The sequence below is a fragment of the Pleurodeles waltl genome, chromosome 5, assembly GCF_031143425.1.
Source record: "Pleurodeles waltl isolate 20211129_DDA chromosome 5, aPleWal1.hap1.20221129, whole genome shotgun sequence".
Classification (NCBI taxonomy): domain Eukaryota; kingdom Metazoa; phylum Chordata; class Amphibia; order Caudata; family Salamandridae; genus Pleurodeles; species Pleurodeles waltl.
Genome location: NC_090444.1, coordinates 1012334741 through 1012350770, shown reverse-complemented (window position 1 = coordinate 1012350770; position 16030 = coordinate 1012334741). Strand labels below are relative to the sequence as shown.

Genomic DNA, 16030 nt, shown 5'->3' with positions numbered 1-16030 from the left:
GGCGCATTGTTATTAGGACTACTAAATACATTTAGTGCTGATGTCTTGAATTTTACTCAGTAGTACTGCAGGTCCGCAAAGCTAGGGCACTGTCACTCTTGCTCTCGCCCATTGGATTTATCTTTTTTTTTAACATCTGCTGCATTTCACTATCGAAGCCTAAAAGAACATCTTTGTAATATGTCTATAAATCGGATCACTATTTGGAGTTTTTTTTTGCAATGAATTATGAAGGTGTCCCATCGAGCCTGCCAGAAGCTTTTTTCGGTGTTGGTATAGATATAGTTATTCAATTAAGAAAATGTTTATAATTCAGTAGGCTGGGCTGCAAGAGAGATTTACTCACAGGTAGAAGATGAGCTACACGTAGCTCATGAGTTACTCATTAGAGAAGCCTGCTCTAGATATTTCTTATGTTTTCACTTTATCTTATCAATTCAATTCAGCTTTATTTCTGTAAACAGTATACCATAAAAGCACATATACAAACACTTAAATAAATAAATATAAAATGGATAGTAAACATCACAATGATCGTTGACTAAGAATAATAAAATACCAAAAAAACTCAATATAGATACAGATTATAATCTGAGTGTATACCAAAATTTTCTATACATGAGTGCCCTAGCTGCATAGAATATTCATAGATGTCAGCTGCCAAAGGACAATTCATTAGGCAAGAATTTTACAACGTTAAAAACAATTGGCTTTAAATTTTAGTCTAATATGCCAAATAGCCTCCAGAAATGTTGCTAATTTTGCAAGCCACAAGCACATTTGGATCCGTCTTGCAGATCTTGAGGGCCAATAGACAATTCCTAAATCCCATAGATCTGCAAAGCGGTTTCAAATATAGTTTTATTCCATTACTTGTGTTAATCGTGGACTATTGTGGATGATTTGTTATTGATCAATACTTTAAAATATGTACCACCACCATACAAATGAAAAACACTGAAGATCAGTTGCAAATTATACATAAGTGTACATATTTTAGGCCTGATTTAGATGTTGGCGGAGGGAATACTCTGTCACAAATGTTACTGATATCCCGTAATATCGTAATATGGTGGACGGGATATCCGTCATGTTCGTGACAGAGTATTTCCCACTGCCAACATTTAAATCAGGCTCTTAGGCCCTGATTATGACCCTGGAGGATGGCGGTGTTTTGGAGAAAAGTACTGCCAACAGGCTGGCAGTACCTTTCCCCAAAATATGACATTGGTGGTTTGGCTCAAGCCAAACTGCCAATATACCACTCCGTCCACCCAGGCGGTAACAGCCACTGGGCTGGAGACTACAGTCTCCAGCCAGGCTGCTTTCACTGTCCCACCCGCTGCATTATGACCCCACCTACCGCCATGGTTTTCGTGGCTTCCTTACCGCCACGAAAACCATGGCGGTAGGCACTATCAGTGACAGGGGATCCCTTCACTGTCACTGATAGGGGTATTCCCCACCCCTCCCCCTCCCACTCCAGGCCCCCAGACTTACACGCACAGGCACGCACCATCATACACACGCATACACACACTCACACCCACAATCACTTACACATGCATACATCCATTCAAACACACACATCCACACACACTGACATACATACGAGCACCCACTCATTCACACAACACACAATATACGCATGCACACACATACCACACGCAATGCACATCCACATTCACACACACACAAACCTCCTCTCCTGTCGGAGCACCCGACTTACCTGATTTCAGGGGGTCCTCCAGCAGGAGACAGGACGGGGCAGCCCCACCTTACCGCCATCTGCCGCCATGACCGTAGCCAGAATTCCGCCATCCTTCTGGCGGAATTCCAGCTACGGTCATAATATGGTGGTCGCCTGGTAGCCACAGCGACTGTCTTTTAGCGGGCGTCGCCGTGGTGGTAGGCGGTTTTTAACGCCACTGTCATAATGAGGGCCTTAGGGCCTCATTACAACTATGGTGGTTTCCGCCCGTCGGCCTAGCGGGGATGTGGGCCGCAACATGGGAGCTGGCTCCAAATTCAGCTGCACCCGTTGCGCTTTTCACTGTCTGCTGTGCAGACAGTGAAAAGCAGTGTGGGGCTGTGCCTGGGGGCCCCTGCACTGCCCATGCCAAGTGCATGGGCAGTGCAGGGGCCCCCAGGGGCACCGCGACTCCCCTTCCCGCCAGCCTTTCCATGGCGGTTCCTACCGCCATGGAAAGACTGGTGGGAAGGGAACTCGTAATCCCCTGGGCAACACTGCAAGCAGCGCTGCCCTTGTGGATTAAAACCGCTGGGACAACCATGGCGGTAAACCGCCGGTCCCGGCGGTGCGACTGCGGCGCTTCCACCACGGTCATAATCCGCAAGTTTGTACCGCCAACCTGTTGGCAGTACAACCTCCAAAACTGCCCTGGTGGTCTTTGATTGCCAGGGTTGTAATGAGGGCTTTAATCTTTTAACTCTCAATGTTTGTGAGTTGGGGAACATATTGTGAGATGGGGAAATAGTCAGAGAGGAATTTTTGGATGTGGAATGAAGATGTGAAAATGCCAAATTGTGTGAGCAGCACCTACCTAAACAATATCAAAGGCTGGAACACTACCACTGATTTATCAGTCTTGAGGTCAGTCTAAAAAACTCATAACTTCTTCCTATGTCTTTTATTAGTTCCTTTTTAGTGCCAGGATCCGGATCCTCCTCATTGTCAAAAAATATTTTTGATCTCAGTTACTGCTCTTAGAAATATGTCTGCTTTAGATGCTATTCACAGCTGTTCATCGCTGAAAAGATATGTGAATACTTCTCTAGATGATCTCGAGCCTCAGATTATCATTAGTCAGTGGATGATCCTTCCTATTTTTGCATAATTTGGACAGGATAGTGTAATGTACTACTTGGATTACATATTGATAAAAATACATCATTCTTCACTACTTTACTATGTCTCTGATTGTCTCTTGTGGAGACGTGTTAGCCTGTTGATCCATTGAAAAATGATCTAATACTTTTCCCTAGTCAACGATTATTTGTGAGTAGAAATTCTTTATTACTAAGCCTGTGCCAGGGTTGAACTTCTGTTCTAAAGGCTTTATTCTTAGTGCTTACAAAAGGGCTCACAGTTAACAGCAGAAGGATATAGAACATGTTTTAGCCTGTAGTGAGAGGGTCTGTTAGGGTTATAGAGAATGTGGTCTCTGCTTGCGACTTCCCACCGTATTTTGAGATCACTGCTTGCACGATGGAGACCTCACTACCTACAGTGCATCTGCCATTGCAGATATTGCTTTTTAGGCAGAACCCACGTTTTTGTTTTACTGAAACAGAGTGCCAAAGTGGGAGGTGGTTTATGTAAACCAGTGCTTTAAATGGAAAAATAGAAGTGCAGGTACTCTATAACAGAGTACCTGCTTGTTTCTGAGAAGTGCCGGTACTCTCCAATTAAAAGTATTACATTTTTCTTGAGATATGCCGGTACTCTCCCTCTCAAAATAAAAAAGTGCCGGTACTCAGTACCGGAGAGTACCGGCCCATTTAAAGCACTGATGTAAACCAAATAAATGGTCCTGGTATGCAATGGGTTTTCATCCAGTGTGTGGGGACCGTTGTAAGTGTTCCCTTCTCAGACCCGCCATGCTTCACATGCAGAGAAAATGAGTGATGATCTCCCTGCTAAGACAAGTGAGACACCATTAACGTTATTGAGGCTCCATAAACAATGCACTTTTACAGAATGGGCAATGTACCATACAATTTGTGTCTTGCTCTAACATACCCTTTTGGTAAAAAAAGGAGAACCATTCGAGAATGGGGCAATGCACAATAAGATCTCTTACTATTTTAGTGGAAGTAAAACAGAAAATGGGACTTAAAGAACATAGCTCCACAGCAGCAATAAAGAGACGTGTGGGACACATTTGCTAAGGCTGAACTAAATGAAAAATCACACCCTAAGGAAAGTATGGTCAGGTCCAAACAATTGCTGGACTGGGAGACAATCCTTAGGGGCATAAAACACAAACCTGAAGAACCAACCCGACACTAGTGGTAACTATTTGTATATTATTATTATATGCCCTTTATTGGATTACGTGTACTACCTACCTCACATGTGACGTACAAATGCATAAATTGATATGCACCAATAGCTTTATGAACATGTTATAACCTACTGAAATAGCTGGCTGGATGATGAGGATGAGGAAGGGGCGGGGTCCGTGTGGGAGGGTAGCTTTGCAGATGTTTGTTGTTACTAGCAACATGAACATACAATAGGGCAGCTTATGATAGCCCCATGGCTGGAATCACCAAGCTAAGTATGCTATTGCCAACAACTAGATTGTTTATTTGCTGTACTGTATGATTCAACATAAAAATGACAATAAAGAACAAATGGTAAAAAAAAAGGATTGCGTGCCTCCGTCGCTTGGAGAAAAGAAGCTTAGACATTGAGAAGTAAGTTAATGGAGGGACATTTAGGCAAGAACAAGTGGAGGAAGTGTATATGATGCAGCAGCGCACTAAACTAGGCGGTAAGTCATAAGGACTTCGTTATAAAAGATAACATAATAAAAGAAAAATACCTGAGACGGCATTCTGCACAAAACCTTTCATCATAATAGGTTATTGATTGATAAATGTGTCTTTGAATAGCTCTCATTAGTCCCAAAGACCCATCAGACACTATTAATTATATTACTGTTATAGTAATTAATATAAATAATTACTATACATAAAAATCACCGTGGTTGCTTGCTGAATATATGATATTTTTCTTTCTTTTTGCTTTCTAGGACATAAATGAGTGCATTCTTGGGAACCATGCAGAATGTTCCAATCCCAGATTATTTTACATCATACCCTATTTTTGTGGGCAGCATCCAAAATGCAGGTGAGTTTTGAATGTTTCTAAGTCGGAGGTGTACTCGCTAATTAGAGAAGAACTCTCTTCGGAAAAAATACCTCTTCTCATCCGCGAGATTAATATTATATACATTGGCTATAAAAGTGCCTGAAAGCTGCCATTTTTGCCCCCGGTATACTGTCTGATGTATAGTAAGTACATCCGTGGCATGGATCATGCTCCCTCAAATCTAGTACATATGTTTTTGAGAAAGCAGTATTCTTTTAGAGTTCCCTTTCAATATCTGACACCTGTAATAGGAAATTGCAAAAGATTCGGTGCACACCATTCTTGTATCCTGGTGAACCAGGGTTCAGGAAATGTCACCCCATTACCATTTTTCATACACCCATAAGGAACTAATTGTATGGTGAGTAGGGATCTAAAGGAGAAGGCCACCTTCAAACGCGTTCTCACAAATTCCTACTTCTGGTTGGTTCATTTATATTTTACTGGAAGGTTTCGCAACCTGCGTACAAAATGCTGCTCCCTCAGATTACCAAGTGTATTTAGTACCTTTATATACATTTTACCCAGTGTATTTATTATATATATATATATATATTACTAGTTTCCACAGACAGAGCATATTTTGTTTTGACTATAACTTTAGCACCGCTTGACGAAACTTAAATACATTTTCAAAACCTATAGTTTGGTCAGTTCAGCTGCTGTCTTGAAAGTTTCAGGGTGATCCGTCAAGCAGGAGACGAGAAAAAGGGGAGGTCCCAAAAAGCGTTTTTTCCATTAATTTTTCCATAGGGTATTTAGACACGTCTGCAGCCTAAACTACTGAATGGAATTACACCAAATTTGGCAGGAAGTTAGATCCTGTTACGCAGATTACGCTTTTTGTGGTGTGGGGTAAATCTGTTCAGTACTTTTGGACTAATTTAAGGCCACAAAATATAGATATATAGGGATGTCGATCCTCCGCAGATCCAGACCCGCGGATCCGGGTCCAGGTCTGCGAACCCAGGGGAAAAGCAAGGCCCTGATTGTCTGGCCGCAACCTGACCGAAAAGGTATGGCCGTCATTTTGTTTGTGGCATCGGCTCGGGGTGAGAAGAGTTCAAAAACACATAAGCGCTCAGGATACAGGCATCCTGACCCCATAGGGCACATAGAGGGGTCTCTTAGGGACCCTTCGTGGGCAAAGAATTGCTCTATTTATTTTCCGTCTGATCCGCGGATCCACAGATTCAATGGTAGGTCTGCAATTCCAGAGAAAAAAAAAACACACACACACTGCATCCAACCACATGCTGCGCATGGCCGAAGGCCTTGTGCAGCTTGGGCTTGGGTGCATGCAGGAGGGTTGGTTGCTGGGCCTGGCCAAGGCCAGAACCTGAGGCCAACCCCTAGCGGCGCTGGTTATATTTACATCTGTGCAAGCTAAAAAAAAAACATAGAAATGTACTGAGAAAAACAAAGGTTACAGGGACTCGCACCCTAAGGTAACTATAACTTGCTTCTTTAGCACACACAGCTAATTACTCCACATATTACATCATTGATGACACCTTTTGTGGCATCATCTATATATTTTCCTGCATCATTTGCATTAAAATTATTGATGAGAAAACAGTGAATGGCGGGGGCTCAAGTTATAGTTACCGTAGGGCGCGAGTTATAATTACTTGAGTTAACCATAACTATAACTGCTGAATTTCTTGTTTTTTTTATGAAACCATAGAAATTCACCAGTTATAGTTAGAATTACCTCAACTAACTAGAACTCGCGCCCTTGCCATGCACAGTTATTTGTCAAAAATTTTACTGCAAAAATTACATTGATATTATCAAGGATGTTATGTGATAAGTGCTTCTGGGGTCATTAGCAATAATGGATGGGGGAGTGAGTCTCAGAGAATATATATATATATATATATATATATATCAACAAAAGCGGCTCAGTATATATATATATTCCCTGAGACTCACTCCCCCATTCATTTTGAAGCTCCCCTTCACTTCTTCTTCTCATCATGAGGGCTTGGTCTGGAGTATGCCAGCAGCAGAGTGCACAGGGTTTCTCTTGCTGGCAGCAGTTGTGGTTACCATCTTGAAGAGAGTGGACAGAATATTTAATTTTACTTAGGAGTGTAAGAATTCTTTCACTTGACTTGCCGCCCCGATCCTTGCTTCATCCTGTTCTAGGAAGCAATGCTTGTGGCACACAAACTATGCTTGTCATTGAACTCCATTCATGTTTCTGTGGAGACCTGACACTATGTCAGTTTTTGTCTGCTGCTCCTTTCCATACACAAGAAAGAAAATGAACTAAAGTCAATTATTGGCCAGTGTTTTGCACCACTGATTACTCTGGCTTCTGCAGGAAGTAAGGAATAGCAGCAAAGTGAAAAAGTCAAATTTCAGATAAGAGAGCAACATTTTGGTGAACATATGGGTGTTATGGATTTCAAATAAACAGTCTTGTTGTACCTAGCGTGAGTGACATTTTGATGGTAATGAAGGGACAGCATAGTTAAAAAAGGAACATTGTAGGTTTTTTGCAACACGCATTGAGCAAATTAGTTTATCAAAGTGACCAAATGGGGTGCATATCGGCAGTTTATATTTCATAATCAGTCCTTGACACATGGCAAGAAGGAGAAAGGCAGCAAAGGGAAAAAAGGAAGAAGAGAAAGATGGGAAAACCTCAACAGAAAGAGAAAACAAGGATGAAAAATGATCTGAAAGGTGAGCTAAAGAGAAAAGAAGTGGAAGAAAAAGGTTGATCGGAGAAACCACTTCACTGTCAATCTCTTGTTTAAAACTTAGGGCCTGTTTTAAGCTTTACTCGACTGTACTCTGGCCATCAGGGAGGCGGAGGATATTACTTCCACCACCCTGACGAACAGTGTCGACCAAATTTACTGAACACTACGAGCCTGTGGATATCTCTTTACGCTTAACAGAGCTGCGTTCACAGCAGTTCCCTTCAAGTACAAAGGGTTGTTGGAAAATCCATTGGTGTTGATGGCCATTCACCAAACGGTTTTAGTTTTTCCAAAACAAACTCCAAAAGAGGGAGTTTTATTTTCAGGAAAACAAAGAAACTAAACAACCAACTCCCCCACCCCCCGTCTCCTAACTCTCCCACACACTCTCTGGGAGTTATCCTCCAAGGTTTAGGGCGGGCCGTTATTTGTTTTTTCTGTCTCCCACCGCCAAGTTTCGCTTGCTGATGAAGGACAATAAAAAGAATATTATAGCATCCACCCTAAGTATGGTGGGTATTGTAATGCCCTGACTCTCAAGGCCCCTTCTCTGTCGGAATGTCAGAGGAAGCTTTCCGTCAGCGGGGCTCCATCAATGGAAAGCTTTTGTTCCACCTGTCTCTAAATAAAACACCCAGACCGAGAGTTTGGCAGACAGGGTACTCATTTATGTGTGCAATTTAAAACCCTACTTGCCAGCCTCTCAATCAGGCCTTTAATCTTCACCCTATATACCGACCTCCTGCATCCATAGACAGCTTTTGCAGTAAGTCCAGTTGTTGTTTTGGGCTTCTAATCTTTACATAGAGTCCACAAAGATGAAGGCCTGATGTGCTTGATCAGCACCACCAATCCCTCTCAAACTTCCCTACATATTAAAAGCACTACTAGTATATTTAAAGTAGGAAGGAGAGTGTTACCCCGTGGTTTTATTTATTTCAGGTAAACCAATGTGATCTGTGCTACAAAATGTGATCTGCCCCACAAAACATACCAGAAATAAAATATGATATAAAAAAATGTAATCGATTTAAAAATGATCAGCTGATATTGAAAAATGACAATGTAATGATTGTTATGTTCATTTAATTGTATAGTTGCATGCAGTATTCGCATTTACAGTACTTCCTAGCTGAGCAAGGAGCTAAAATATGCGACTTCTGTCTTGATTTACCTGCTATGAACATATGCAAACCCTGAATTGGCTGTTTTTGTACTTAAAGAGAGCCTGGAGAATGGGCCTTCGAAAGGGCGAAACAGAATGTGAATGAAAACTTTTTGCTTGTGGGGATCCTCGAAGAGCTGGAAGATGTGCTTCTTTTGTTGGAGAGATACTTACCTCATTACTTCAAGGATGTGCTCAGCATCTACAAAAATCCAGGTACGTTTTGATATAATTGAGGTGTTCATGAAAAGGGTGCACCAAATGCTTGGTAGTATAGTCACTAATGTCATCACATGATTAAACACAACATTCTGACACAAGATAAGGACATCCATCTGGTCTCTCGCACACAGCACCCAAACATTTCCAACACAGACCTCCCTGCAAATACTGCACTTCTGCAATCAACCACTCCTTCTTGGTGCACCATGAGACTAGCTATCATTTAATGCATTTATGTACTCCTTCAGGTGTATAATTCATGTACAGTACAAGACTTAAGCTTTACTGTGTGATGTGTTTACATTGATTAAGTACTTATGGTGTGGGCATGTTATCTTAAAGTAGACTATTTCCCTAAACTTTGAGTAAAAGAATAATAGATATCTTGATTGGTTAATTCTGTTGGGCGTTTTGTCTGATTTTCTTATTATTGTAAGAGCATGGGGCAAGGGTTTGAGTCCAAGGACCATTTAAGTGAAGCTGAGAGGCGAAATACACTTTCGATGTTGTGATTAATGTGTAGTTTCATTATTCACATTAGATCTGACAATATAAACCACTCAGCACACCAAAACCCACAGAGGTGACAACATTCCAGAAGAACAGTTAGACATATACTTTATTCACAATATATTTCATTTGTAAAGCGCCAATATGTCTTTTGCAGACACATAACAGCACATCACTCTGATGCCCACCCAACGGTGGCTCTATCTCTACTGGAAATCCTCTAATGTATAGAAGAATTGAGAATGATAGGAAAAAACAAATGGAAAGCAGGTCCACTTGCGCATGGCAATGGGCAGTAATGTGGCAAACCCGATGGTACTAAATATAGATGCCTTAAAATGAATGGAAAATGGTGTACAGCAGTGGGTCTTAACCTTTTGATTTCTGTGGACGGCCAGCCATTTAATCATTTCTGAATGCTGGGGTCCACAGGTGAATCATTATTGTAATCCGGGGACCCCCACTGATCATTACTAGAAGCAGAGGACCCTGGCTTAAGCAATTTGGATGATTTGAACCTCAAAACAATACACAGAAATACAGAAACAAGCATTCCTCAAAGTAATATACAAATGCGAAATATTTTATCTACATTTTATTTTCTGAATTTAACTGAGGCCACCCATTGCACCTGGTATATTCTGTTTGATGCATTTGCACTGCTTTCACCGATTAATCTGAGGGTGCCAACTTAATTTTCAGCCTCAAATTGCAAGTTTCTTCCCACTTACGTACTGTTTTAATATCTTCAATTTTCAATTGTGCTTCTTTATTTACATACACTGTTAGAAATGGGGTCTCTAGTTGGCAGTTGGTTTGCACCCTGTCTACGTAGGGACCCTCACTCTATTCAGGATAAGGGAGATACCCAGCTCAGATAACCCCTGTTCACCCCCTTGGTAGCTTGGCACAAGCAGTCAGGTTTATCTCAGAAGCAATGTGTAAAGCATTTGCACCTAAACCATAGTAATACAGTGAAAACACTACAAAAGAACACCACACCAGTTTTAGAAAACTAGCCAATATTTAACTATATAAAACAAGACCAAATATGAAAAAAATCCAACATACAGTAAATAAGATTTGAATTTTGTAAGAATTACTTAAAAAGACAGTTCCTTGAAGTCAATAGCTCCATCTGGGGCGTCGTGAACAACAAATCCAACAGTTCAGGAGGTCCTCGGCGTTGCGGGCCTCCTCTGGTGTCGGGAAGACCTGCAAGCAGTACTTTGGAAATGCAGGGCATCGTGATCCTCGCGATCAGGTCCGGGGAGCGGTGTCACGGTGTCGGTTCCGGAGGTCGGTGCGGGGGTCGTCGGGCCCCTGATGTCACACGCATTGCAGATCAAACTCTGGGCTGATGAAGTCAGGAGTGCTGGCGTGGGTGGTGTCGGGGCTGTGGTCGAAGTGGGATGATGTGACATGCGGTGCCCACAGGTAACGGTGCAGGCAGCAGCTCGGTGACAACGTCCAAAGGCGTAGGTGAGACTAGGGCCGCAGTGTGAAGCAGGTGGTGCGAGGTGCAGTGTCACGAGGTCACGGTGCAGGCAGCGGCATCATCATTGCTGAAGCGCTATCGTCAGTAGGCCCAAATCAGTGGTGCGGTGCCAGACGGGCTCCGTGCGGCATCCACGGGTCATGGTGCATGCAGGGATGCCTGGTGACGGCACTGGAGTCAATGATGCTGGTGTCGGTGGACCGGGGCTGCGGTGCAGGACAGTGCTTTGTGTACCTCACGAGGGGTGTCCCCAGGCCACGGTGCAGGCAGCAGCTCGGTAGCAGCGTCAGATGGCGGCATCGGTGAGAGCAGGATTGCAGTGTGAAGCAGGGCGGTGCAGGTCCGTGCGGCGTCGGCAGATCACAGTGCAGGCCACCTGCCTCGTTGGCGGTGATGCAGTGGTTATTCGTCCTGAACAGCACAAAACACACAGTTCCCAGTGCCGTAGGCAGATGAAACGGAAGTCTTTGGTGTCCCTGAGACTCCCATCAGGAGGTAAGCTCTACTCCTAGCCCTTGGAGAACTCTCTGAAGCAGGATACACTGCAAAGTTCACCCTTTGCTCTCTTTTAAGGCAGAAGCAGCAACTGCAGGCCAACCAAGCAAAGCACATACAGCAAAGGGGCAGTACTCTTCCTCCAGCTCTTCAGCTTTTCTCCTTGGCAGAGGTTCCGCTTGATCCAGAAAGATTCTAAAACTATGGGGTTTTGGGTCCACTACTTATACCCCTTTCTACCTTTGAAGTATACCTACTTCAAAGGAAATTCTCTGTTGTTCACAAGATGCTGCCTTGCCCATGCCTGGCCCCAGGTGCACTCCAGTTGGTCGGAGACTTCATCGTGTGAGAGCAGGCACAGACCTTTCAGGTGTAAGTGACCACTCCTCCCTCCACTCTAGGCCAGATGGCACATCAGGATATGCAGGCTACACCCCAGCTCCCTTTGTGTCACTGTTTAGAGGTAATTCACAAGAGCCCAACTGTCAGTCTGACCCAGACTTGGAATACACAAGCAGGCAGAGGCACAGAATGGTTCTATAAGTGGCATTTTCAAACTAACAATCTAAAAACCAACTTCACTAAAAGACGTATTTTTAAATTGTGAGTTCAGAGACCCCAAACTCCAAATTTCTATCTGCTCTCAAAGGGAAATTGCACTTTAAGGATAATAACGCCAGCCTCCATGTTAACCTATGAGAGAGGTAGGCCTTGCAACAGTGAAAAACGAATTTGGCAGTATTTCACTCTTAGGACATGTAAAACAAATCAGTACATGTCCCACCCTTAACATACATTGCTCCTTGCCTTTGGGGCTACCTAGGACCTACCTTAGGGGTGCCTTACATGTACTAAAAGGGAAGATTTGGGTCTGGCAAGTGGGTACACTTGACAGGTCATATTGGCAGTTCAAAACTGCTCCCACAGACACCGCAGTGGCAGGTCTGAGACATGTTTACAGGGATACTCATGTGGGTGACACAACCAGTGCTGCAGGCCCACTAGTAGTACTTGATTTATAGGCCCTGGGCACACATAGTGCACTTTACTAGGAACTTACCAGTAAATCAAATATGCCAATAAAGGATAAACCAATCACCAATAGACTTTACATAGGGAGCTCTTGCACTTTAGCACTGATCAGCAGTGGTAAAGTGTGCAGAGACAATAAACAGCAAAAACAGAGTTCTGCTTACTATAAAAATAGGAGGTAAAAAGGCAAAAAGACAGGGGAGACACAGCAAATGTTTTTAATTTCCGTACATATGCTTCTGAGTTGTACTGCAAAATGTAAATGAACAGATTTTATGCGGATAGCTAATCCATGAAACTAATGAAGTGACACCCATTCTTTTTATCCACGTATTTTGAAATTACGTGGCATAGGATAGTAGCCCAGTTTTGTTGAAATACCCCTATGACAGTGGACCCTACATGGACACTTGACACTCCACAAGCCAGTTTTACAGTTTGTTCAAAACAGATTGTTCAAAGATTTTGGCGATGTGATAGTGTTATAAGTGACTGATTTGCACATGACCCTTCTGACTGCAGTATCATCGTTTTCTGTTCCTTGTAATGTCTTGCCCATATATTGCTTAAATAAGTAATACGTTCCTTTCCTATTGATTCAAGGAATGTGTGATTCACCTGGGACTCAAAGAAATTAGGTCCAGTTGATGCATTTCTTCAAAATATTTGTTATACTAATTCACACTAAGGCCCTGATTTAAATTTTGTGGTACAAAACTGCACTAACGGAGTTTGGCACCAAAAAGTTTGGCACCGTCGTGCACCATTTCTGTGCACCTGCCGGGTAACATATTTATGGAATGGTGCAAGACGGAGCAAAGGGTAGGCTAGCTTAAAAAAAAAAGACATTAGTCGGGTGGGGCTGGCAGTATGGAAGAAGGGTGTTTTGCACCAAAAAATGTCGCTAGGCAAGTTAGAGTAAAAAAAATGACTCTAACTTTACTCTAACTTGCCTACAGTCATTTTCTGATGCAAAACCATCCATATCACATGACTCCTGTCTTAGAAAAGACAGGAGTCATGCCCACTACTCCAATGGCCAGCACAGGGGACCAGGGTCCCTGGGCATGGCCATTGCATCCAGTGCCATGTAGGGGGCCCATTTCAGGGCCCCCAATGGCACTTAAACAAAAAATACTTACTTGTTCTTACGTATACATACCTAGGATGGGATCCCTCATCCTCTGCTGTCCCTCTGGTGTGAGTGGGTGTGTCCCTGGGATCTGGGGAGGGCACCTGTGGGCTTATTTCATGGTGTCCCACCATGGAAATAGGCCCACAGGTCCCCTAATGCCTGCCCTGACCCAGGCATTAAAAATGGAGCAAAGCAAGCTTTGCACCATTTATTGACCCCTCCTTCCCCACATGTGTGATTTTTGCATGGGAGGATAAATAAAGCGCTAGTGACGTAGAGCCATTTTTTGCACGGGAACGCCTACTTTGCATCCCATTGACACAAAGTAGGTTTCCACGTCCAAAAAATGAGTTTAACTCCATGAATGTAGCGCTAGGCAGGTCTAGCGCCAAAGTATAAATATGGAGTTCGTTTTGCACAGAACTTGCGTGAAAAAAAATTATGCAAATTCGGGGCAAAACAAGTTTAAATATGCCCCTAAGTGCTGCAGATAAGACTATGCATAATTTCTAACTTTACAGTTGGAGTACTGTGTCTCTAAATCCTCCAATACTGTTACTTCTTTTAATTGGCAGTGTTATTGGGAGCCCTGCAGTAGAGTTAGAACAATTATCTGTTTGGCGTTACTGGCTAATATGACAGGGGTTCTAAAAATTATGTTGTTAATGAATGAGCAAGTGCAATAAGTGGCAAAAAACCTAAGGCCCATATTTAAACTTTTTTAGCACCGCATTTGTGTCATTGTTTGACGCAAAAGAGGTGCAAACTTACAAACTATAATTGGATTTTGTAAGTTTGTGCTGCTTTTACATGAAAGAAATGACACAAATGCAGCACTAAAAAAGTATAAATATGGGCCTAAGGGCCTCATTACGATTTGGGTGGTTGAACCACCACAACTCCAATAAGGCGGTGGTGAGGCAACCACCAACCTGTCGGTCTCACCCCCTTTGTATTATGATGTTTCCACTAGGCTGACTGGCGGAAACGTCTTACTGTGACATTTCTGTCAGTCAACCCGGTTGAAACAGTGAGGTGCCATTGGCCTTGGCTTCCTGAGGGAGCTGATACCAATGCTGTCTCACACACTACCCTTGGCTATGGCAGACAGTGCACATTCCTCAGCAGATGGTGTCCATTCTGAGGGTGCTGGCAGGGAGGGCCCCAGCAGGGCCTGTCCGCCAACATTTTCATTGTGGGTAGCCCACCATGAAAGGCTGGTGGAAAGCAAAGTTGTGATTAGTACGGCAGTGCTGACCTCGGCACTGCTGTGGCTGACCATGACTTTGACCGCCACCAACCTGTCGGGATCCCTAGCATGCTGACTACCAGGATCATAATCTGGTGGTCGGACTGCCAGGATTGTGGCGGTCTGACTGCCACTGCAAGTTTGATGGTCCAAGGACCTAAGTGGGGAGTTTGTGGTTATGCAAAGGAAGGAAGTGAATGAGATGGTACTCTGAGACATTTTTTTACAAACATGTGATTCAATGGTGAACTATGGTGAATTATGATGCAATATTCGTATATATGGATATAGTGCACCACTTTGCATTAAAAAATACATTATTTTAAAGAGGCAATTTAAAAAACAGGGTGGTTTCACCCATGTGTTTTCTCAATAAAACAATTAGTTAATTTTCTAAGCAGTCATTGACCCCCTGACTAGGTGTCGTGGACCTGCTGTGGTCTCCAGACCACAGGGTTAGAACCACTGATGTACAAGTTAGAATTCGGTTGAACTTCTTCTTAGTCTTCTTTCTAGACCCTCTGTAGGTAAAGGTGAACTTGCCCTTTTGCCACATTGCTACTAAAAAAAATGGTTTCTCACATCTGTATACTCAGAATTTCTGTTACAGGGTCAATATTCCTTTGCTATTGGACTGAAGGTTATACCTGAATGATCAAGCCACCCTCTGTACCAGGCTGCTGCTGTTGCATTAGTACTTATCTCTCCAGTATGGCAGTGGTTAATTACTGACAGACTAGCCTCTTATGCTCCTGTAGCATCTGGGCAACTGTGTATTCTGGGGAGACTTAGGCAACCCTAATCACCAGACTCTAATTTTCCATTGTTATGTCACAAGTAGTTAATTCTGCAGCTTTTAATCAGTGTGTACATGTTTTAACTGCAGAGAATGGTAAAGATAGGACTGATTTTACTAGAATTTGTTTCTGGGTTAAAGATGAGGATGGGTAGGGAAGAACACATTTGGCATAAGAGGATCCAGAGGGGTACCGAGCTATCTGGCCCAGATATTCAAGAAAAGTGAGGCAAGGATCCTATTTCACATGAAAAAGAGATGTCAAGGGATTGAGAAATGCATAGCACCTGCTGCAGCGCCACGGAATCCTAGTT

General features: G+C 43.1%; 1 protein-coding gene across 1 annotated transcript in view; it reads left to right on the top strand.

Moving 5' to 3' along the window:
* UST (uronyl 2-sulfotransferase) overlaps nt 1-16030 on the top strand; it is an 813325-nt gene that overhangs the window by 711505 nt on the left and 85790 nt on the right. Inside the window, exons 6-7 of the mRNA XM_069235183.1 lie at nt 4782-4879; nt 8838-8995. Coding sequence (XP_069091284.1) covers nt 4782-4879; nt 8838-8995 — 256 coding nt within the window. The remainder of the gene's footprint in view (nt 1-4781; nt 4880-8837; nt 8996-16030) is intronic.